At 39.0% G+C, this 24,816-nt stretch overlaps 1 protein-coding gene across 1 annotated transcript; it reads left to right on the plus strand.

Annotated features, from left to right (window-relative positions):
• The first annotated feature begins 12 nt into the window (after positions 1-12).
• On the plus strand, positions 13-22,842 carry PAFAH1B2 (platelet activating factor acetylhydrolase 1b catalytic subunit 2). The gene is made up of 6 exons (XM_004273363.3): positions 13-169; positions 6,240-6,327; positions 14,450-14,539; positions 15,327-15,443; positions 17,052-17,174; positions 20,421-22,842. The coding sequence occupies exons 2-6, from the start codon at positions 6,247-6,249 to the stop codon at positions 20,697-20,699; spliced, it is 690 nt and encodes a 229-aa protein (XP_004273411.1). The 5' UTR covers positions 13-169; positions 6,240-6,246; the 3' UTR covers positions 20,700-22,842.
• Positions 22,843-24,816: the final 1,974 nt, after the last annotated feature.

The following is a 24,816-nucleotide window of genomic DNA, read 5'->3' on the forward strand; positions in this document are numbered from 1 at the left end:
GGAAGCCATTTGCCTGAGTGGCAGGGGAACCGGAAGTGGGGGAGCTGCAGCGGGTGCTGAGGCCGGAGGAGGGACGCGCCGGAGCGGGGCTGCCGGGACTGAGCGAGCGACAGACGCGCCACCCGCCGACGCCGCAGCCGCTTGGGGCCCGCACGGACCCTGTGCCTGAGTGAGTGCAGTCCGGGACTCGGGGGACCGGTGGCTTAGAGGTGGGGGTTGGAAGAGGCTGCGATTTGTTATTGTGAGAGGCCCGCGACCTCCCCTCCCCCACCCTGCCGGCCCCTCCCCCGCGCCACCCCTCCCCCCCGACCCTTGGGGTGCCTCCCGCGCTCGCCCCTTCTCGGCTGGCCCGGCGTGGGTTCCCTGGCTGCCCTCCCTGCCCCCCGCACCTCCAGGCCGCTCGCCGCCTCCCTCGGAGCCTTTCCCCAGTACCCCACCCCCAAACCTGCCGCCTCCTCGGCCGCCCAGCCGCCCCGCCTCTTCCCGCGGCCGAGCACCGTGGCGGGGCGCGCCGCCCGGCCCGATCCGGCCCAGCCCGACCCCCGGAGCAGGCCGCCCTGAATCCCCCGCTACCGCGGCCCGGGGCTCGCCGCCGCCAGCCCCATTTCCAGCCACGCTTCTGCCTCGGGTCTCGGCTGTTGCCTTTCCCTCCTCCCCGAGGTTGACCCTCTGACCCTTTTTTCCCCTTTCCTCTGTCTGAGAGGCCGTTGGCGCGGGCTCAGACCAGTTACTGTTATTTTGACGGAGCACTTTTTGCCACCCGTCAGAAACTTCTCCGTTATCTTCTCTAATATATTCAAAAATCCATAGGCTGTCACGACTCAGAAGGGCTTATTTCTTAGGGGACTGTCCAGTCCAGCACCTCATTTTAGGGATGAGGCCCAGCGAGGCTGGTGATTTGCCCAAGGTCAACCAACTAGCTAAACCTGCCAATGGACAGGTTTTCTTAGGTGCTTTTTACCTGGTCCATGTCCATGTACCAGATCAGGATCTTCTGGCCTTCAGGTTTGAGATGTGCCCGTTGCACGGTGACTCACTATTTCCATACCTCCCAGGCCAGCGTTGCTTTTCATAATGTGTGTACAAACCTTAAGAAAACCAAACACATGAAGCTTTGGCCTCTTTCTAGAGCTTACCCATGGAGAAAGGGAAGACCACCTGGACCCACCCTAAGGCCTCATTTCGTACAGCTTTAAATGGGGGGGGTTCATTTTGGGGGAGTGGTAAAGGTATGGAGAAAACAAGGGGTATTGTCCCCTTGAGCATCAGAATACGCCTTTGCCTTGGATATGCCTGTGTCTTTGGATTCTTCTCCTGGGCACATCGTTCTGATGTGCGGGAGCAGGGGAGGAGTATGAAATCATTGTGCTTTAATGTGTTGACTTGGGCATTTGATAATAAATTCTGATTGTGCTGGAACCCCGGGACCCACCCACCAGCCCACTGAGGCAGGGTACTAGGGATGAGGCCTGCCTTTGCCTTTAGAATAACCCTGCCAGCTCCATCTGAAACAAAATGAAGAGTCTGAGGTCAGAGTGGAAACATTCTGAATCTTTTAATTCTTAGTGCAACTTTCCCCCTCCATCTGTTTCCTGGTTAAACTAAAGAAACATACAGCTCAGCTTGAGTATTTATAATTCTTTGTTGTTGGAACTGGTTTTTGATTAGACACACACTACACCACGGTGGTATAAGCATTTGGAAATTCTGGTGTTAAGACTGTCATAGTCGGAGTTAAGTAGAGAAGACAGAAAATGCAGGAAAATTGGGAAATGCTGTGCAAGTCACTTACTCCTCATCTTCCCAGAGAACTCATTTTAATGGACAGTTAAAGCTTCCCTGGAAGAGTATGTCTCCTGATAAATTAATTTCTTCTGACCTTTATCTCCATTCTTTTGGGTTTTTCTAACTGAACATGCTGTTTGTGACCTCAGAAGTTAATGACTTGCTGCACAGAGGCGATTATTATGAACCAGTGAGGTGAGATGGGAGTCAAATCCCTCTCTGTTGCTACTTTTTCTGTTGTTACTAATTACAGCATTCTGAATACTTCTGTGCCACAATATCGCTCTCTACGTGAGGCAGGAAACCCCAAATCACTCAGATTTTTGTGACCCACCACAGGCTGTTCTCGGATGGCTCCTGATTTGATTCTTCATTTTTCTTATAAACAGTACACAGTTTTTTTTTTATCTAACTCCCGAATTATTTGAATCCCCTAAATGCATAGTCCCCAGCTTGGTTCTTTCTTTTTTCTTTTCTTTTCTTTCTTTCTTTTTTTTTTTTTTTTTAATCCTTTGGCCGCACCACATGTTATGTGGGATCTTAGTTGCCTGACCAGGGATCGAACCCATGCCCCCTGCACAGAGTGTTAACCACTGGATTGTCAGAGAAGTCCCCCTAGTTTGGTTCTTAAAGAGGAGATTACATGGGTTTGCCCCTCAGTTTGTTTGTTTTTTTTTTAACCGCTGTTTAAAAATGTTACCAAGCCATAGGCACAGGTAAAACTGAAAGCTCCTTTGTATTGTAAGATTTTGATTTGGCAAAATAATCCAAAATCCAAGTGTCTGAAGGCACAAAGAAACCAATTTTGCTCAGAGGAGGAAGGAGGATGACCTTGTATTCATAGGTAAAGAAGAAAAAGACTAGCTAATTGGGAATATTGTGCTAAATTCTCTCAGTTTTACCTGCCTAGTAACTTTAGGTAAGTGACATTTTGTTCCTCAGTTTCTCTGTCCCTATAGCTTTTTCATTTTGCTCATGACAAAATTTAGGACTGAGATGAAAGTGTTTTGCTAAGGGTATCAGAATGCCATTAAATTTGGGTAGTAGTAATAGGATATATAAGTGAATTGACTTAGTAAATTAGAATTTATCATTGTTTCATACAGTCTTTTCTATATAGAGCCTAATACCCTTTGCTCAAGAGTAATAGGTTTTGGAGGGTAGTATATCACCCTGAGTTCAAATCCCAGCTCTCCCTATCATGGAGCAGTTTCCTTAAATCTCCCTGAGCTTCAGTTTTTATTTAAATAACAAAGCTCCTAGCACAGTGTCTTGTAAATAGTAAGTTCTCAATAAATCTTCATTGCAGTTATTATTTTTTGATCAGTTGTTTACCTGTTGGAGAAACTCTAAAAATCCATGTCTGTAAATTGAATCATAGATCTAAAGAGATCTTATAGTTTAGATAGACCACTGGTCTTGAAAGCCGAGTATGTGTGCTGCCCTGGGATGCATAAGGAGATCCATTGGAATATAGGAAAATATTTAGAACCTCTTTTTACATTCATTTTTTTTATGTAAAAAAGGAAAAAAATTACAAATATTTAATACACAGGTTAACAGCAATTCACATCTAATTTATAAATATACATATATTGAGGAACATTTCAAAAAGATTCTAAAACATTAAAAAATGTTTGAATCCCGCTAATCTGGACCAGTCTTTACTCATATGCTTTAGTTCACTTTATGCTTTTCTAGTAGGTGTTCACCTAGTTTCTGCAGCCCCCTGGGAGGAATCTGCCTTGAGAGACAGGTCATGTCATTTGCAGTTCTGTTTGTTATAAATTTGTCTCACTGTACATTGTATCTGCTGGCCTTGTCTTCCTATTTGGGGACATGCAGAATAGGCCTAAAGTCCCTTCCTAGTAATCTTCAAATACTTTGACGGCTATTTGTCCCGTTATTTCCTCTTCCCCACAGTTTTTCTACAGGTTATAAACATACCTGTTTCTTTCAACTATTTCTGATATGACAGGTTTTTTAATTTCTCACCATCTTGGCTCCTTTCCTTGAAACACCCTCTGGTTTCTCAGAATTCTTAAGTTTTTCAGCAAAATCTGAACCTGGTGTTCCAAGAACTGAAATGTAGTTGGAGTGCCTGCATTGTGTGTTTAAGTGGTGAGGGATGAATTTGGATACATTTTATTATGGAGGCACCTCATATGTACAGTTTTGTCATCCTTGTTCTTTTAACAATCCCCAGGAAAAATGGTTTCAGTTACATAATCACACAGTGAGAGGGGGACAGATTATTTTTCTCGTTTTTAGTAGTGATCGCTCAGTTAACCCTGCGTCAGTTAACTTTTGCCTCAAAAATACCTAACATGTTAAGAGTTTCTCCAGGTGGGAAAATAAATGAGGAATGGTTGGGTTTTTAAAGTCTATTTTAAAAGTTAGGAAATAGACTTTTTCAATTAGTGAGTGGGAAAAGGAGCTGTTTTGTTGCTGTATTTCTTTACATTATATATCTAATTTTGAAATACAGAAAATGGGAAAAGTTGCTCCTTGTTGGTCTTAAGGACAATAGGGTTTTTTGATCAGCGGGGAAGAAAGTTACTTACTAAAATTAAAGTGAGTATTAAGTGCCATATCAGATTTAACCTGAATAGCCAGACTTGAATCAAGAATTGAACGTAGACCCCCCCAAGAAACTTTTATATAGAAGATTTAGAATGTTTTATTGGCTAAAAACAAAAAGTTTCTGTGTGGCTATTTGTTTTAACCCTGTAATCCTTTTTTTGTTTTCTTTTATGTATCTTCTGATTTTTCCTCACTTTTCTTAGTGAAACTCCAAACAGATATCATAGTCTGATTGGAACTATATAGGTTCATCTTGCAGTTCTTCCCGATTCTTGCATTTTACATTGATGTTTTTAGCTCCGTGTGGTATAAGTCATAAGTCTTTTGGGTGAAATGGTTAGATATAGGTCCCCTTTAGGGAGTCAGCGTGAACTGGTTTGTGATCAGTGGGTCAGATGTGACGTAATTGGGGTCAGACAAACCTCATTTCAGTCACTGAACAAAGTACCTAAATTATCTGATCCTCGTTTTCTTCATTTTGCAGTACTTTTGTGAGGATCGGAGGTGGTATGTATAAAGCATAGAGTAGACAGTCCTTCATAGGTAGCTATTGTTTTCTGATAGTTGCAAATTTTAGTAATCTAAAGAAATATACACAGGTTGTGAATGATATTTTACATCTTTAGTCAGATATAGGCTTAACCCTGAGCCCAATTTTTTTTAGACCTAGTGTCATTTGGAGCTGATCGAATTTATTTGCATAATTAGTGTTAAAATTGTTTCCTTCTGTAATTTATTTTTCATGAAGGTTTGCTTTCATGTTTAGGGCTTGTTACTTTTTGATCCTCAAAAACTACTACCTTGGTAATCCAGGGTGTTTTGTTTACTCAGTGAATACTTATTAAAAGGCTATAACTCTTTCTGAGAAAGTTTAGTTGTATTTGAGGATGGCAAAGGAAGGAAATAGAGAGTACGGCCTTTTTTTCTATAAGCCACAAAACCCCAGCTTTTTCTCTTTCATCATCCTTTGCATTTTCCAAGTAACCTCTTGAGCCTGATGTCTCTAGTATGTATTGTCCAGAATTGGTTGAAAACAGTCTGGTTTCTTACTTGTCTTTCTAGAAGATTAGCATTTCTAATATTCCTGAATTTCACTTACTCCTTCTTCTCCACTATCAGATGCCATATTTAGGTCGTCGTTAATCAAATTTTTTTTCAGTGGATACCTGTCAAAAATAAAAATACCTAGTAAAATTTGTAGAAAACCAATTCCAGGGACTTCCCTAGTGGGCTAGTGGTTATTAACACTCTGCTGCGCTCCCACTGCAGGGGACAGGGGTTTGACCCCTGGTCATGGAACTCGATCCAGCAGGCTGCGGAGCACTGCCAAAAAACATAAAAAATTTAAAAAAATAATAAATAATAAAAATGAAAAAACCACTGCCAAAGCCCATGACTAGTTTTGTCATCATCTGTAGTACAGGTATTTGTGTGATTTTAGTGATCACTGGATTCTAATCGGTGCTGTACTAATTCTTAAGTGTGTAACTCTAGCAGCCTAAAAGGCTCTAATGTAGATGTCATTGAACTTGAAGGGTTTAATCTCTTGTCATTTGTTTCTTACAATAACATGTATTTATGAAAAATTAATATAGGTGTAAGATATATACTGATGTAATGCATTGTTCCTGAATGATATTCAAACCTGTCTGGAAGTTTAGTAGTGCTAGATATTTATGGGACTTAGACAGTCATGTCCTGGACCTCGTCTCTGCTGAAAATAAACTCCAGTTGCATCGTTTCTAGGCAAAACCCAATGGAATTTATTTAATTCTTATTGTTTAAAACCTGACATGTAATATTTAAGTAAGTGGTAACAAAGAAACATTCCTGTCAATGAACAAAACATAACATAGACATTTTTTCCGCAGGTGTAGAATGAGCCAAGGAGACTCAAACCCAGCAGCCATTCCACATGCAGCGGAAGATATTCAAGGAGATGACAGATGGATGTCTCAGGTAAAAGGGGGTGCACATGCGTTATTCACATAGATGAGTCTCTTAAATTTTTAGAGTCTTTTGACCAGAGCTACAATGGGGTGTTTTTAATGGTCAACAAGAATTGATTACTGTAAATAAAAATCTAATGTTAGAGATGTCATTCCTAATCACCATGTGATGTTGGAACTGAGGAATATTTTGAGAGCATGGGCATCGTGTACTGTTAATTTTAATAGATGACAGTGTCTCTACAGTATTCTTTCTTTAAGCTTTTTTAAATTTTGAAGTAATTTCAAAATTATACAAATATTACAAACACTTTAGAAGCAACTTCCTATATCCTTCTCTAGACTTGCCACTTGTTAACATTTTGCCACATCTGCCTAATCATTCTGTCTGTATCTTTTTGTACTATTTACCAACTTACAGTTTTTTCTGAATCATTTGAAAGTATGTTGCAGTCATCACAATGCCCCTTTACCCCTAAATATTTGGGTGTGTTTTCTGAGAACAAGAACCTTTTCTTACATAACTACAATACAGTTATTAAAATCAGGAAATTTAACACTAACATTATACTGTTACCTAATCCAAAAACCATATTCAGATTTCTGTAGTTGTCCCAGTAGTGTTCTTTTTTTATTTTTTTCTTTTTTTTTTTGTGGTACGTGGGCCTCTCACTGTTGTGGCCTCTCCCGTTGTGGAGCACAGGCTCCAGACGCGCAGGCTCAGCGGCCACGGCTCATGGGCCCAGCTGCTCCGTGGCATGTGGGATCCTCCCAGACCGGGGCATGAACCCGTGTCCCCTGCATCGGCAGGCGGACTCTCAGCCACTGCGCCACCAGGGAAGCCCCAGTAGTGTTCTTTATATCAATTTTCTTCCCAGTCTAGGATCACACATTGCATTTGGTTGTCGTTTCTCTTCATTCTCCTTTAATCAGAAACATTTCTCAGCCTTTGTTTTTCATGACCTTGACCATTTGGAATAGTATAGGGCATTTATTTTGTGGAATGTCCCTCTCTTTTCTCATAATCGAGATTCACATACATTTTTGGCAGGAGTATCAGGGAAGTGATGTCTTCAGTGCATCACATAGAAGGCATGTGATGTTGATTTGTCTCATTGATGATAGTAGCTTTGATCACTTGGTTAAGATGGTGTTGGCCTAAACCAATTCTGTTTCGTTATAATATGGTCTCACAGGTTCTTATTTTAGTCAAGTGGGTTACAATCCACTGTAATTTTGAAACTCATTGTCCAAAGTTTAGCAAGTGGGAATCCCTTCAAGCTCTGGCCCCTTTGCCCTCTCAGTATGTCCCATTGTTTTTTTTTAGCACTTTATTTTTTTTTTCAGTATTTGTAGCTTGCTTTTAATAACTGTTATCCTTTACAATAACTATATTTAACCTTTATCTGTTTCCAACCGTATTACCTTTTGAACTAACAAGTTCAATATGATTTTAAGTCCCCAGAGTTTCCTGTTTTAGTATTTAGTGATTCTCTTTATACTCTTCATAGTTGTATTCTCTTTCTGTTTTGGTCATCTCAGACTTAAAAATCAGTCTTTCAACTAGCTTATTTTGAGTGGTAGGTTTTTTTGGTGTTTTTGCAGTACGTGGGCCTCTCACTGTTGTGGCCTCTCTGGTTGCGGAGCACAGGCTCCGGACGCGCAGGCTCAGCGGCCATGGCTCATGGGCCCAGCCGCTCCGCGGCATGTGGGATCCTCCCGGACCGGGGCACGAACCCGTGTCGCCTGCGTTGGCAGGTGGACTCTCAACCACTGTGCCACCAGGGAAGCCCCCTGAGTGGTAGTTTTTTATTTTGACTGTTCTCCTATGGATCAATTATGTGATTATTCTTTCTTAATCTTCCTCTTTTGTTTATATCTTTAAAAAAGTATTATGAAATATTTTGAGCATCTGTGTATTTACTACTCATCCTAAAAAAATAAAACATTGCTAAAAGAATTGCTGTTCCCTGTATACCCCTCACTGATCACATTTCTTTCTCTTTCCTACCTCCCCACCCCCAAGCCAGTAATTTTATGTATTTACATACTACATATATAATCTCTAAACAATATAGTTAGTATTTTTGCACTTTTTTAAATTAATTAATTTATTTATTTATGTTTGGCTGTGTTGGGTCTTCATTGCTGCATGCGGGCTTTCTCTAGTTGCGGTGAGCGGGGGCTACTCTTCGTTGCAGTGTGCGGGCTTCTTCTCATTGTGGCTTCTCGTTGCGGAGCGCGGGCTCTAGGCGCACAGGCTTCAGTAGTTGTGACACACAGGCTCAGTAGGTGTGGCTTGAGGGCTCTAGAGCACAGGCTCAGTAGTTGTGGCGCATGGGCTTAGTTGCTCCGCGGCATGTGGGGTCTTTCCAGACCAGGGCTCAAACCCGTGTCCCCTGCATTGGCAGGTGGATCCTTAAGCACTGCGCCACCAGGGAAGTCCCTTTTTGCACGTTTTTAAATGGTAAATAGTATCTTTCTGAATGTATTTTTTTCTGCAGTAATCATACATATTAAAAATATAGCTGTAGTTTATTCATTTTTTTCTCTTTAAGTAGTATTCAATTATTTTATATGAAAATACCACAGTGGGTTGTCTTTTATCTCATTGATGGGCATTTAGGTCATTTATAAATTTACTAAAAGTAGTAACTAAAACTAGATGCCTTTGTTGTTTCTGGCATAAATTAGAAGACTTAAAATGATTAGCACTGACTGGGAAAAAATTAGTCAAATGGAAGAAAAACAGATACGAATATTTAAATTTTTTTAAAAACTTGTATAGTATGGAAGGACTAACTTATATTAAAATATATTATATACCCAGATCTTGGTTTTTAAATACAGTTCTCCAATGAAAGGAACCAGGGCTCCTTAGAGAAATGATTGATTCTATAGCTGGAGCAAAGAAAATAAAAATATGGGCCTAGAGCATCTTCTAGTGCAAGAAAGCAAGAAACTACTCAAAAAAGAAAAAGAGAAAAAAAGATGGGCAGCAGGAATATCACTGAAGTGATGGGTCCCCGGTGCATCACATAGAATACATGTGGTATTGGTTTGTCTCATTGATGATAACTTCGACCACCTAAAAGACTTGAAAGAGCTCCCAAAGTGCAAAGTTGAACATTTTGAGCAGTGTGATAAATGATGGTATTATTGGTTTATAACTGAAAGAATAAAATAAGTGTTCATTAATGCATTCTGCTATAAATAAATGAGTGGATGAATAAATAAATAGGGGAGAAGGGCTAAATCTTCCTTACAGAATAATTTTAATTAATAAATGTAGAAGTAAGGAGGGAAAAGAAAATCATGGATAGAACACTGCAGTAATAATTACTGTAGGCATGATCCATTGATGAATACTAACATTAGTGGACACAACTTTAAGGAGAAATGGTATATTTGCCTAGCCTTAGAGTATCTCCCTGTAAATTACTTTGGTGGTTTTAAGGTATGCCCACATATTTTTTGAGACCCCTCCCTCCAGGAGGTGGAGCTGAATTTAGTGTCTTGTTTCTAACATATAGAATGTGGAAGGGAAAATAACTTGATGGTGGAGAAAACTGGCAAACACCACCTTACCCAAATGATCAGTATTAACATCACCAGTAATAAGTCATGTTCCCTGATATGATACAACAAGGGCACATCACCTCTGTGGTAGTCTTCCCCAAAAATCCATAACCTCAGCCTATTCATGGGAAAACATCAGACAGACCCAAATTGAGGGACTGTCTACAGAACACCTTACCGCAACCAAATGTGTCAGGTCATGAAAGACAAGGAAAGACCAAGAGACTGTCCCATATCGGAAGAGTTAAAGGAGATATACAGATTAAATGCAATGTGATATCCTGATTGATTCAGGAAATGGGCATTAGTGGAAAAATTAGTGAGATCTGAATGAACTTTATTTTAGTTGATAGTATTCCCTAATGTTAATTTCTTAGGTTTGACAAATGTACCATGCTTATATAAGATGCTAACATTGAGGGCTTCCCTGGTGGTGCAGTAGTTAAGAATCTGCCTGCCAATACGGGGGACACAGGTTCAAGCCCTGGTCCGGGAAGATCCCACATGCTGCGGAGCATCTAAGCCCATGCGCCACAACTACTGAGCCTGTTCTCTAGAGCCTGCGAGCTACAACTACTGAGCCTGCATGCTACAACTAATGAAGCCTGTGCGCCTAGAGCCCGTGCTCCCCAACAAGAGAAGCCACTGCAATGGGAAGCCCAAGCACCACGGCGAAGTTTAGTCCTCACTCACTGCAACGAGAGAAAGCCCACACACAACAATAAAGATCCAATGCAGCCAAAAAGAAATAAATAAAAAGTAAATAAAATTTTTTAAAAAATCCTTACACCTGAAAATTCTGTTTTTAATAAAAAAATAAAAGATGCTAACATTGAAAGAAGCTGAGTTAGGGGTATATGCAAATACTCTACAATCTTTTCAGTTCTTCTGTAGATAAATTATTTAGAAACAAAACATTAAAAGAAAAGCAGTCATGATTAAAACAAGAATTGAAGTGATACTCAATACTACTCACGGAGTATTGCTAAAATATCCATCCCTATTCTAGACTTAAGTACCACATATCAAGAAGTACCTAGAACAGATGAACATGTCCACCACCACCACCACAGGAATGCAGTCAACAAAATCCAGACTATGGGAGAGTCTATAGGTCAGACAGTCATATTCCTTAAAAAAGAAGTTTGGGAGGTGGTGGCAGAGGGAGGGGGAGCCTATAGATTAAAAGGGATTTAAGAGACAAATTGTCTGGATTCTGATTTTAAAAAACAAATCACAAAATAAAATTTTGTGACATTGAATTTGAACACTCACTAGTTATTTGTTGATATTAAAGGATTCCTGTTAATTTTAGAGGATAGAACTGGTATTGTGGTTATATATATTTTTAATCTTTTAAGAGCTACATGTTGAAATATTTATATATGAAATGTTATATCCTCAGTTTGCTTCAAAATAATCTAAGAATGGGGTGGGGCAATAGTTTCTGGAATGTTGAAATAATAGTGGCCGTAAGTTAGATGATTGCTGTATCTGGTAATGGATACACAGAGATCCATTGTGTTATTCGCTCTGCTTTCCTGTATTTCCTTGATATTTTCTGTAATCGTAAGTTTTTTTTAAGGGTGATATTAAAAGACTTGACCGTAGACAAATTTAATAACAATTCGTATCAAAACATTAACCACCTAAAGAAGGCTTAGCAGCAGACTGAAAGAAATATTTTCAGTAAATATTACAGATGAAGCACTGATACTGTTGTATTATCAATAAAAATATCCTCAAATATACTAGATAAGTGTCTCAATGAGCATGACAGGAGCTTTAACTTTTTGTTTCCAAAAAGTACAGATTAAAACAATGGGAAAAGAAAGGAGGGAGAGAAAAATATTAATAACCCGTGCAGGTGCAAGTATAGTAAAATGAGTTCTGATACATTGCTGGCATCAGAATAGATATAGTCAGTAGCCATTTTGTTAGTAATTTGGAAGTATATCCAAGATCCGTGAAAGTGTTAATCCCCTTTGCCCTAAAAATTCCCAGCCTGTAAAAGAAAATGTGTGTGTGTGTGTAAGTTTCTTCATCTCAGTCAATAGGAGGCTTCTGGCAAATCTGTCATTAGGATAAAGAGCTAAAAAAAAATGAATGTGCCACTGGAGGCATCCAGTAGGATATTAAGTGGTGTTAAAAATTACGGTTATGGGCTTCCCTGGTGGTGCAGTGGTTGAGAGTCCGCCTGCCGATGCAGGGGATACGGGTTCGTGCCCCAGTCTGGGAAGATCCCACATGCCGTGGAGCGGCTGGGCCCGTGAGCCATGGCCGCTGACCTGCGCATCCGGAGCCTGTGCTCCGCAACGGGAGAGGCCACAGCAGTGAGAGGCCCGCGTACCGCAAAAAAAAAAATTACGATTATAGGGAATTCCCTGGCGGTCCGGTGGTTAGGAGTCCATGCTCTCACTGCCGAGGGCCCGGGTTCAGTCCCGGTTGGGGAACTCAGATCCCGCAAGCTGTGTGGCGCTGCCAAATAAATAAATAAATGAAGATTTTTAAAAAAAATTACACGATAAAATTTTTTAAAATAATTATAGTTATGAAAATCATGTAGCTACATAGAAAAATATTTCTAATATAATGTTAATGCAGTTATAATGTGTGCTCTTTATTGAGTACCTACTGGGTGGCAGCCAGAAGCTGGGCCCCTTTTATACAACTCTCATCTTCACAACTCTAAAAACAGAGTTGCCAGCAGATGTGTAAAACAAAACTCGGGGTTATGTACTTGCTTACGGTCACTGCACTAGAAAGTAGATAAGCTAGACTTCGAACATAGGTTTTTCTGTCCCCAAAGCTATTGTGCCTTAAGGAGATATATACATACGTTTCAACTGTGTTGCGGGGGGATGTGAAAAAATGAGAGAAAAAACCCTAAAACGTTAATAGGTACTGGGTTAAAATGGTAGGATTATAGATGTTTTGCTTTTATCTTCTCTGTTTTTCCAAGCTCATTGCAACTACTTTTATACTTAAAAAGAAAATTTAGAGTACTTAAACCTTTAGAACAGCAGAGCTTAAATTCCATGACATTCTTTAAACATAAGCTGTTCTGTTGGTATTGAGAGGTAGTTGGCACTTTAGCATACACAGTAGAGAGACGACGTGACGTGAAAGAGCACCTACTCAATAAAACTAGCTAAAACCTTATTCTTGCTCATCTTATCCCTTCAGTTTAAAAATACTTATTGAAACAATAGTAATTTTAAAAAATTGTTTACACAAGACATGGACCCAAGAGAAAAGAAAATGTTATCCCAAATCCTGTCACTGTAAAAGAGATGTCTTAATCAGTTGTCAAATTATTTCCAGAAATATTTTTGTATTTTCACCAATAGCAGTGAAATATCTCAGTTTCACCACAGTGTCATCTGCACTTGTATTATCAGCAGAAATACTTAAATAGTAACTCCATCTTAATTAATTCCTAGGGGAAGCATAATTGAATGTAGAGTTTGAGAAAAAGAAACAGTATTCAGACCTTTCCATAGAACTGGGTTAGAGACCTGCTAAACCATCATGTTAATTTGTTTCAGGGATGAATATAAAAATTGAAGGGCTTCCCTGGTGGCGCAGTGGTTGAGAGTCCGCCTGCCGATGCAGGGGACACGGGTTCGTGCCCTGGTCCGGGAAGATCCCACATGCCGCGGAGCGGCTGGGCCCGTGAGCCATGGCCACTGAGCCTGCACGTCCGTAGCCTGTGCTCCGCAACGGGAGAGGCCACAGCAGTGAGAGGCCCACATACCGCGAACAAAAAAAAAATTGAAACTATGTCCTTCAGTTTAGCATCAATGGGTAAAATCTTTTTAAAGGTGTCTTATGCCTTAAGAGCAAAGAGAAGCATGCCAGGCCTAGGTCACCCTTGCTTAGAAACTTGAATTAGACTGAAAAAGCCTGAGTCCCAGTTTGCCAACATCTCACATTTAGAGGTTAGCAGACATTTTCAAAGGCCATATTAAAATCATTCAAATGAAATGCATGCCTTTTGATTGGATCCTAGTTCAAAAAATAGATACATATGATACTTTTGGAACAATTGTGAAGATTAAACGTTAGATTTTATGGGATTATTGTTTATTTTCTTAGATGTGATAATAGTTCTATGATTTTATAGGAGACTGTCCTTATGCTTAAGAGATGCATGCGGAATATTTAAAGGTGAAGAATCACAATGTTTGCAGCTTACTCTCAAATGATTCAGCAAACACACAGATAAAGCAAATGTGGGAAAATGTTATTGTTGAATGTAAGTGAGTGTGTACAGGTGTTCATTGTATTACATCAGCTTTAAGTATATCTGAAATTTTCTTTAAAAGAGTTGGATGAAAGGTAAGCTTTTAAAAAAACATGAACGCATTTTTCTGTTCTCGTTTTCAGAAGGGCCCAGGAGTTAATAGCAGATTGAGAGGAATCAGCTTTAGGGACAGACCAAATAGAATGTTTAACAACAGAGTAACTGGTTGGACAACTGTTCTGTCTAGGCCAAGAAATCTCACAGGGGAAAATGCCAGTTTCTGATTGTTCTTTCTTCTTCACACCAGCACAACAGATTTGTCCTGGACTGCAAAGACAAAGAGCCGGATGTCCTGTTTGTGGGGGACTCCATGGTGCAGTTGATGCAGCAGTATGAGGTGAGGTGCAGGGGTGAGGGTGGTCCTTGGCTGCTCATGTCAACACATTCATTGATAACAGACTTGCATTCATTCCACTCTAGTTCAGAGTAGAAGGGAAATCAGACCTACCTGATCGGATTCTTTGTGCCATCAAGCATGATGAGACAAAGGAAAAAATACAACATTATTTATAAATAAGCTCCCTTTTTTGCCTTGGCTTCCAAGAAGCTTCACATTATATTTGTTTGTTTATATTTGTCCTAGTCATGATTTGTATTTTACTATTTGTATTTGCTCATTTATGTTTGTCTTAGTCATGATTCTCAGTTCTTATTGTGTTTTACCATTTTTATATTTTATATATTTTTGTAGTGAACTTTTGAATCTTTTTGAGGTTAGGCATTCTCCCAAGGGAAATTTAAAAGTTAGCTTTATATCTTTTTGGCTCAAGCACTCTAAATTTTTTCATCTCATGTTTCTACTTCACCCTATTCCTTTAAATGGTTGAATAAAGGGAAAGGAGAGTTTATTGAGTTGGCAGCTTAATTATAAATGTTGGTACCTAAGTGGCATCAGGTTGAGCTGTGACTCAAGTCTTGAGCTGAGATCTAAAGCTGTACTGAAAACTGAGTTACACAATGGCATCTTCAAAGCCCTTTCAGCAGTTGGTAGCATACCACTTGCAGTGATACATTTGAATACAGAAAAGGGAAACTTATTTCAGATGCCTCACAACACATTGCAATTGAGGGATTTTATTTCCCACTAATTTCAGCTTAAATAAATCAAGTTTTTCTCTTTTCAGATATGGCGAGAGCTTTTTTCCCCACTTCATGCACTGAATTTTGGAATTGGGGGAGATACAACAAGACATGTTTTATGGAGACTAAAGAATGGAGAACTGGAGAATATTAAACCTAAGGTGAAATGAAACTTATTATTTTTTTAAGAATATCCTTATCTTGAGTCTTTTGCAGATAGTTAAATTGTCAGAAACTGGTAGTAAAAAAAAAAATTGCTTCTTTAAAGCGTTATTTCACTGTTGTTCTTTGCTTCCTGCCCCTTTAAGTTAAATGATATTGTTTAAGAACATTCCAAATACATGCTTAATTAAGAATCAGTGTATTGCTTGCTTGGTTTGTACTTGTTATAAATATCTTCTGCTGTAGGAAGGGATTTGATGCTAATAAGGTATGCTATTCTGTTACCTGAGGCAGTATGAGGGGGAAAGTGCTCAGAGGTGGGCCGTGGGAGCAGGGCTATGATTCACTTGAGGAAGTAATTTTGGATCCATTTAAACATATAAACAGATTGGTAATCAAAGCCTCCAAGTTCTTCTGAAGAAAATTTGAAGCAGATGTGAACAAATGTTCAGCCCAAACATTTGCCCAGTGCCTTATAGCATTATCAACATCCTGAGTTGGCACACTGCATGTAAATTTTTTCAACCCAGACAACAAAAAGGAAACAAAGCTGAGCCATTGATAACAGTTGCTGTAGTTGAAAGTATTTTATTTTTGCCTTTCTAACAGAAAAACTCATGCATATTCCTTTCTTTTGTGACAGGTGGAAATTACTTTGGGTTACATAGGAAGGTGTGTGTCTCTAGGTGATAGCCACCTTGTAAAATTAGTTTTTTGAAGAGAAAAACTTTTAAAAACTATATCCAGCCTCCACCCCACTGACTCTTTTCCTTGAGTAGAACTGTGTATTTATACCCACTACACTCCCTTGGGTACTTTTATTTTTATTTTTTCTAGAAGGTACTTTAACTAAGGGAGTCTTATGATGTCGCAAGTATTTTCCCCCATGTTTCTTAGATTTCACTCTCTTTTTTATTTCTTTTTTGACTTGCAGTGGTTTTATTTTTATACAGGTGAATTTATTATCTTTTTGTATAGTTTCTGGATCTTAAGAGATTAGCTTCCAACTGCACATAAAATAATTTTCTCATCTTTTCCTAGTACAGTTTTCCCACTTAAGTGTTTTTCTGTTTGGAATTTATCCTGATGTATATGAGGCATACATTAATAATGTTTTAAGATGGCTGCCCTGTTGAAGTTACCAATACCATTTGAGAAGTTCATCTTTCCTTTGATTTTTTTAAAAAATTTATTTTATTTATTTATTTTTGGCTGTGTTGGGTCTTCGTTGCAGCGCGTGGGCTTTCTCTAGTTGCGGCAAGCGGGGGCTACTCTTTGTTGCGGTGCACAGGCTTCTCATTGCGGTGGTTTCTCTTGTTGCAGAGCACAGGCTCTTAGGCACGCAGGCTTCAGTAGTTGTGGCTCACAGGCTCTAGAGCGCAGGCTCAGTAGTTGTGGTGCACGGCCTTAGTTGCTCCGTGGCATGTGGGATCTTCCCAGACCAGGGCTCGAACCCGTGTCCCCCGCATTGGCAGGCGGATTTTCAACCAATGCGCCACCAGGGAAGCCCCTCCTTCTTTGATTTTTGAAATAAGATTTTCAACTAACTAGTGGACATTCCTGAGTATTTATCTTTTTTCTCTTTTTCTTCCTTCCCTCAATTATAGGTCATTGTTGTCTGGGTAGGAACAAACAACCATGAAAATACAGCAGAAGAAGTAGCAGGTGGAATCGAGGCCATCGTACAACTTATCAACACAAGGCAGCCACAGGCCAAAATCATTGTATTGGTATGTGGTCTTTGGGTGGGTGGAGACCTTGATATCATTAGGTAAGGTGGGGGTTCTTTTTAGAAATGTGATCACTCATGAACATATAGAATCTTTAGCTTGGAAGCAGTTTATCATGCTCCCGAGAAGCTCTTCTCTGATATGTCCCATCATCTTATTGGTCTCATTTCCTAGAACAGCTGTGGGGTCATCTTTTTTCTGCTCATCCTTGTTTAGAAGTGGAAATCCTCTTTGTTGCCTCAGGTTGCCTTAATTTTTTTTTTTTCGCCTTGACTATCTTCTGATAATTTTTTAAGTTGCATATGAGACTTTTCCTAGTTCCTGAGTCTCCTTTTATTAGACCTGAGTTTGGATTAGCCTAGATGTGTTATTTTGTTCCATGGTTAATATGGTAAAGGTGGTGTATTTATCAGAATCTCTGAATTCTTTAAAATATCAGAGATTCCATCAGGAAGAAAATGGGTTCTTCATAGTCTTACCACTAACAGGAAATGCTACCCTTTGTAGAATTAAAGCATTGTCTTCATGGTCTCAGGGATAAACAGCTGTCTATTTCAGTGTTAAAATTTACCTGTAGATATTCTTAACCTAGCTAAAAATGTATGTTTTTGAGAAATCTGACGTGTATTCAGTTCTTTAATGAGATATAGTGTTAATAAGGTAGTCATTTATTCAACAAACATGCGAGAATCACGATGTACAAGGCACTATCCTAGGTCCCGAGCATACAAAAATGAGTAAGACGGTTCCTCTCAAGGAGCTGGTGGATGGACACAGCAATATAAACAGAATTATTATACTGTATGCTAAGGAGAGAACAGGGTACATTTTAGACATAAAAATTGACATCTGAGTTTAGTTTTAAAGAATTCATTGGTTTCCAGACAAATAGAGAAATGAAAGAAGAGAAGGTATTACAGAGAAGAATGAGAGAGAGAGAAAGGGAGGGAGGAAGAAAGGAAGGAAATGATCAAAGGCTTATACATGTATGTATAAGGCTTATGATCAAAGGCTTATACATGTATGTGTTTGTTGGGTGAGTGAAGGAGGGTGCTAGAAGAATTTTAGGGTTATCATTGGAATAAAGTTCAAGTCTGGGATAGTTAGAGGCCACAGCCAGGTCCCATGTTAGGAGTTTGGATATTATCTTAGGACAGGGTTCTGGGGAGCCAGGTCTTATTTTTTTATTACATGGTATTTAATTAATTTATGTATTTATTTATATCCTACATTATTCCAGAAAAGACTACATTGTGGTTAAGAGTCCATCTCTTAAGTACAGTGGGTGGTACATTGTAGTTGCTTAGGACATATTTGTTGCATGAATGTTGCTGAATAAATCCTCCATAAATATTCTTTGTTTCAACCGGACTTTTGAATTTGATATATGGTGGTGTTATCTACAATACTAAAACATTGGAAATAACCTAAATAATCAACCCCATGGGGGAATGATTGCACAAGTCATTGACTATAATAGCACTAATCATATGACAATTAGGAGGACTGTGTGAAAACAGAATTTATGATGTATTTAAGTGAACAGTCCGAATACTAAATGGTATGTATATTATATTTAGAATTGCTTGAAAGTAAATATGCAAATTGGAAAAGGAAATAAAATTAAAATAGTTGTTACATGGTAAAGGAATTAGTGTATTTTGTCTCCTTTAAAATAATGTTTTAACAATTATCAATTATTATAGAGAAAAAATCACATGGCATACCCTTGATACTCATTTATTAAGGAAAATGTTATGCAAGTATATAAGCTATTTTTCTTATCCTTGCTTGACAATCCCAATAGGTATGGCGCCCTGCTCTTGAGGCTTAATCCTTTTTTATGGCTTTAATTACTATGGTATTCTTTGAAAGTCAGACTAACATATGTATTTATTGGTCACTGGCCGTCCTTCCTGGTTGCTCATTATATCTCAACCAAGCTTTGATGTGCCAGCGCTGAGGGCTGATTTTCTTTGTTAACTATTAGATTCATAGCCTTATACTTTTAACAGTTATATAAACTAGGGTTCAGGATTGACCTTGTCTGCGCTTGACAAGGATGAAAGGAGATGGATTGGGGTAGCATATTCATAATTCTCTGTAGTTCTCTTTGGAACTTTACGGTCACACAGTAAGTTAATAATCGAGGTCCAGCGTTTTGCTGAAAAAATTTAAAGCAGATGTGAATAACGCTTTGGGCATAAAAATTTTTTTGATTTTTTTAGTAGAACGCCTACAGAAAACCCGTTTTTATGAAATAAGACCTCTTATCATACGCTGTAGGGATTTCTGACAATTTTATAATTGGATCAGTTATCTGTATAAAGGCCATTTCTAGTTTGAGATGATAAAACCTTGCACTTGCCATATAAGAGCTGGCTTTTATTTACTATAGTAGAAGGACAGACATCTGATTTATCTGAAAATGATATTAGATCATTAACAAATAAGTTAAAAATGAATTTAGAACACATCTCTGTTTTATACTACCAGATATTATGTGGCTCTGATTCATCAAGACAGCATTTGTTCCAACTCCATTTCTCGTGTGTTCTAATGTAGGTTCCATGTGGCATTAATGAATAGATGTGTATTTGAGCTAGATTATTCTAGCTATGTGGTGGACTATATGGAGGATAAATTGAAAGGGTAATACCACTGGAGGTAGGAAGACTAGTCAGGAGATTTTACATTAATTGAGGTGAATATTGGTTAAGTTCCCTAGCCATAGCAGTGTCTATAGTCAGAAAAAAGAATGGATTGGAAAAATACTTAGGATGTAAAAGCTGAGTGATTTAATGATGAATAGATAAGGTACATGGGATGAGAGACTCAGGGATGTTGCAAGGTCAGTTGACACAGAGAATGTAGAAGGAACATAGTCTATGGGGGAGATGATGAATGGGTTTTTGGACGTGTTAAGTTGGGTGTGCCTCAGGAGCATTCAAATACACAGTTCTGAAGCTCCAGGAAGAGATCTGGGCTAAAGTGTGTAGGGTGTAGAGAGTACTGGGCCAAGGACAAAACCCTGAAGAATACCAGCAGTTAAGGGACAGAAGGAGGAGGAGGAGCTCAGGAAGAAACCTAGGAGGGATAGTCAGAGAACTTTCATTAAGACAGTGTTTCAGAAATCAAAGGTATAACAAGTGCTAGATGGAGAGTTCCAGGGATATTTGAAATCACAAGTAAGTAGGAAAAAACAGTGAGTCTTCTCATCTTATATTCTTCTCTGCTCTTCCCCAGGGTTTGTTACCTCGAGGTGAGAAGCCCAACCCTTTGAGGCAAAAGAATGCCAAGGTGAACCAGCTCCTCAAGGTTTCCCTGCCGAAGCTTGCCAATGTTCAGCTCCTGGATACAGATGGGGGCTTCGTGCACTCGGACGGTGCCATCTCCTGCCACGACATGTTTGATTTTCTGCATCTCACAGGAGGGGGCTACGCAAAGATCTGCAAACCCCTCCATGAACTGATCATGCAATTGTTGGAGGAAACACCTGAGGAAAAACAAACCACCATTGCCTGACTGGCTCCCATCAGTGTTAATAGCGTCCCAGCTTCCTCAGATCAGTTATATCACTGGCACTACAGAATCCTTCTCTTTCTTAAGGCACTTTGCATTGTAGAATGTTCCTGGATGTTCATATCTAGTGTTTGAAGGGGAGGAGGGATTTAAACTGGTCCTGTACATAGAAGGTTTGTTTGACACAGGAGAAAAATTAGCCAAGGAAGATGGTTGTTTAAATTCATTGGAAACCAGAAGGGGACTTTTTAGTTATATGTGTGACACATTCATTGACTTATCACTGTTTTTCCTAGGACAACATCAAGCCTAAGTACTGAACAAAATGAAGATTCTTTCCTTGGCCTTTCTTTCTATGGATTATGTCATATATAATAATAATTAGAATAACACCTTCTTGGCTTTAAAACAGATGTTTTTCCAGTTTTTAAAGTTCCTAATTTAGCCTTTTGTTTTTTATTTTGCTTTACTCATACGTATTCTCAATGTTATAGCAACATATAACATCAGATTGAACGTGCTTGTCATTCAAGTATGGGAGATGCTATGGTTACAGGTGAATTTATTCCACTCTGTTAACCTTTCCCATGCTTAGCAGTGAAAAATAGGTTTTGCCCCATTTGGGGGACTCAATGGAGGGTATTATTTTTATGCTGCTGAATATCACGTCTGTAATAGACCCATGCATGCAGCCTTTCCTCTATTCCCCCCTCATCCCCTCTTTTTTTTGGTGGGAGGGGTCCTTGTTAACATTACAAGCTTTTAACACGTTTTTGACCTAGGAGCTCTGTTGCTGGAAGTATAAATCCCCAGCCAGTTACTCTCATGATGATATTACTGATGTGTAATTCATTCTTGTGTGGTGGTCTGTGCTATAGAGTCTGTGTAGTGCTATCCATATTCAGAGTTCTGGTTTGTTTTGTTTTGTTTTTCCCTTAGAACCTGTTACAGTTTTCCTTCTTTTGGGGGGAAAAAAACCCCAGAACTCTGTTTCCCACTCCATAAGCCCTGACTTTATTTCAAGTTTTGTAGTATTTTAAGGTGTATATTTTATTTTATTTTTATTGGCTTAGTTTTTAAATTATTATTAGTCCAGAAAAATTTGGCCTCTTCTCATGGGGAAATGGTGAAACTGCTCTTCCGAATAGATATTCTGCTTGATCCCACTGTTTTAGTAAAAAAAGAACTAGTAAAAAAGAACTTCGTTTAACCTTCAGGATTTCTCAATACACCTTCATCTGAGAATTTCTTTCAAGAGAGCTCTTTATAATCTTAATGGTTTGTTGAGCTACAAGAACTGCCATTTAAAAAATAATAGGACAAAAAATAATAGGACAACAGGTGGTTTATTGTTTAATATGCCTATGGAATATGTACAAACTGGATTTACAAACAAATACTTTAAACTGGACCAGGTGGATATTGAAGTAACCCATCAAAATGTGCTCTGCAATGATTCTGCTTAACGTTCAAGTTCAGTAACTAAGGCATATGTTTCTTACTCTGCTTGCAAGGCACATGGCATTGCTTTTGTGTGTTGGAGGGGGATTTGTGGTTTGTGCTAAGAGCCGCTTCTGACTGAAAGGGATAGAACTTGGGTGATTTTTTTTTTTTTTTCCTCCTCGAGGCTTTTTCTGGGAATTTTGTTTTTTGGTTTTTTTGTCTTTAAAAAAAACAAAAACTTTCCTGAATGTATCATGTCTTCATTAACAACTGAAAATATATGTGGTGTTTACTAAACTTGTTTACTATATTAAATTTTCCTTTTTATTTTTAGTAGCCCAGGTTCTTGAGTTTTTCAAGACAGATTTTTTTTTTCTTAGCTGAGGTATAGTTCTAGGGAGGAGATTTAATTAAGCCACAATTTTGTGTGTGAAAAGACAGTTTCCTATCCGGGTCTTTTCTGTTGTCAGAGCGAAGGAGTATGGTCCAAACAAACCCCATTAGGTTACTCCTGCAGCATGTGCTTTTAGCTTCTCTCTTGACTAAGGATCAAATATCCCTTTGTGAATTGGCCTTCAGCTCCTTTGCTTCTGTGTATAAACCTTGGATGTTAACTACATTTTATATTTACCAGAGCTATTTGAGCAATAGTATTTGAACCACTAGCCTTTTAAATAAAAGTCTGCCCCATTGCTAATGTGCAGATACTGAGTCCACTTTCATTTCTTGCCAGCTTTCTTTGCACTGCTTTAGGCAAAAAGTGTTCTTCTGTTTTTCTTTGATTGACACCCGTTTGTTGCAGTGATAGAACTTAATGCTTAATCTTTGGATTTCATATATATATATATATATATATATATGAGAAATATATACACACACATATATGAAGTTTAATGCACTGTCCAAGTGAAATGTCCTAGTTGTCCTTGTGATTAAGGGGCCAACTTTCCAGGCAGCCAGCAGAGGTGTTAATTCTATTTGTCTCCCAGCAAACTTCCATTCCTTTGCCCACCCATTCCCACTGCACTAGATGGCAGCTGGTGATGGCACAATAAAGATTTCTGCAGTCCCATCTTGAATGTGGCAGGTTGAAGATGTACTGCCAAGGGTGATCTAGGGCATGTTGTTTTGCTGCCACATATTCTAGACTGCCATGGGCAGTGGTTTGGCTACCACCTTGAGTCTATTTGGACATCTGTCTAAACCTGAATTTTTTGTCAAAAACCTTAACGCAACAAAACAAATCTTGAGTAGCTCATGCCCTGCTCTTAGGAATTTTGTCGTTGTTTAAAAATAATGTTCAACTTTCTTTATCTTTTTTATTTTTTTAACCTAGTCACTGTTTACAGTTGTATGCTAACACCTGAAATATTGTCTGTGCTGTGGTATATGAGCATTGCCAATTTTATATTTATTGCAGCGAAGAAGAAACTAAAGATATAAGAAAATGAGGAGCATGACTGTGCTCCTAAATCTGTGTGGGTGCATGTGGGAGAAGTGAGTTGGGATCCCTTGAAAGGCTTTTTGGGGTGGGGTCTCCCAGGCTTCTCCTTGGTGTTCCTGCTTGGGGATCACTGCTGCTAGCTGAGTGGACCTCCCCAACGGAAGTTTGTGATTCCGCTTTGGCAAAATTTCATTGACTAGTAGAACTCATTCTGTTTTAGTGCATATTTCAATATAAATGTACACATTTCACTCAAACTTGCTGTCTTTCTGTCTCCTTTATCATAGTTTGAATTCCCATGAAGAGAGAAGGGATTTTTTTTTTCCTACCTTATCACAGGCAAATTGGATACTTAGATCATCCTGCTGCTTTTCTGTGGAGCTGAATGTACCAAGCTGACCCTCATCACTTATCTCCTTGGGGGTGCAGAATGGCAGGGTAGGATGAGCAGATAGAAGGAATCCTAAGTAGATACGTGGAAATATTGTCAAGTGAAATGTTTCAGATTTGTTAATAGCATCTGGTAGTTAAAAAGAGAATTAAGTCATTAAATTGACCTCTTGACCCTTTTTCCTAATTTCAAATCTTTAGAATTTTATTCACATTAATTGTCCCAATTTCTATAGTTTCTCGATTCCTCATGCTAATAATCACCAATTCTTCTTTTTTACATTTTGGAATATTTCTTTCTACTGTTACCACCAGCTTGAACTTAAGTGCCTCAAATGAACTGGAGTATTCTGAATTCCTGTGTCATCTAGGGAGAAAAGCTTCAGGATAACATTTCCCATATATTAACCACCTAAGCAATTTAGGTAGGTGCATTTCCAACTTTACAGTGGGCTGGGAGGCCTGGAGAAGTTTGCTGTCTTGTCAAAGATGAGTCATGTAATATAAATGGTTGAGCTGGGATTTGAACCCAGCTTTACCTGACTTCGAAGTCCTTGCTCTTAACCACTACTCATTCAAACTGGGGTGTCTTTTTAGCTCTAGATTGTGATTCACTGAGTTCATTGCATATACATCCCTAGTTTCTTTTCAGTTGAAAGTCCTGGGAATGAAGTCACAGTCTCACCTGGACCAAAGGCAACAGCTTCCTTCAGTCTCTGCAATCAATATACTCCCTTTCGAGTCCATCCTCCACGTGGCCATGGAATTATTAGAATTTATTTAAAGCGCATTATCTGGCCATCTTGTTTTCCGCTTTAAAACCAGCAGTAGAATTTAAATTGT

Source organism: Orcinus orca, chromosome 8 (assembly GCF_937001465.1).
Source record: "Orcinus orca chromosome 8, mOrcOrc1.1, whole genome shotgun sequence".
Taxonomy (NCBI): domain Eukaryota; kingdom Metazoa; phylum Chordata; class Mammalia; order Artiodactyla; family Delphinidae; genus Orcinus; species Orcinus orca.

Bases quoted from the DNA above. Each gene is read 5' to 3' on its own strand.
- PAFAH1B2 (XM_004273363.3), top strand. From the start codon at position 6,247: ATGAGCCAAGGAGACTCAAACCCAGCAGCCATTCCACATGCAGCGGAA. The intron at 14,540-15,326 runs GTGAGGTGCAGG...TTCTCTTTTCAG, and splicing joins AGTTGATGCAGCAGTATGAG to ATATGGCGAGAGCTTTTTTC. The intron at 17,175-20,420 runs GTATGTGGTCTT...GCTCTTCCCCAG, and splicing joins AGGCCAAAATCATTGTATTG to GGTTTGTTACCTCGAGGTGA.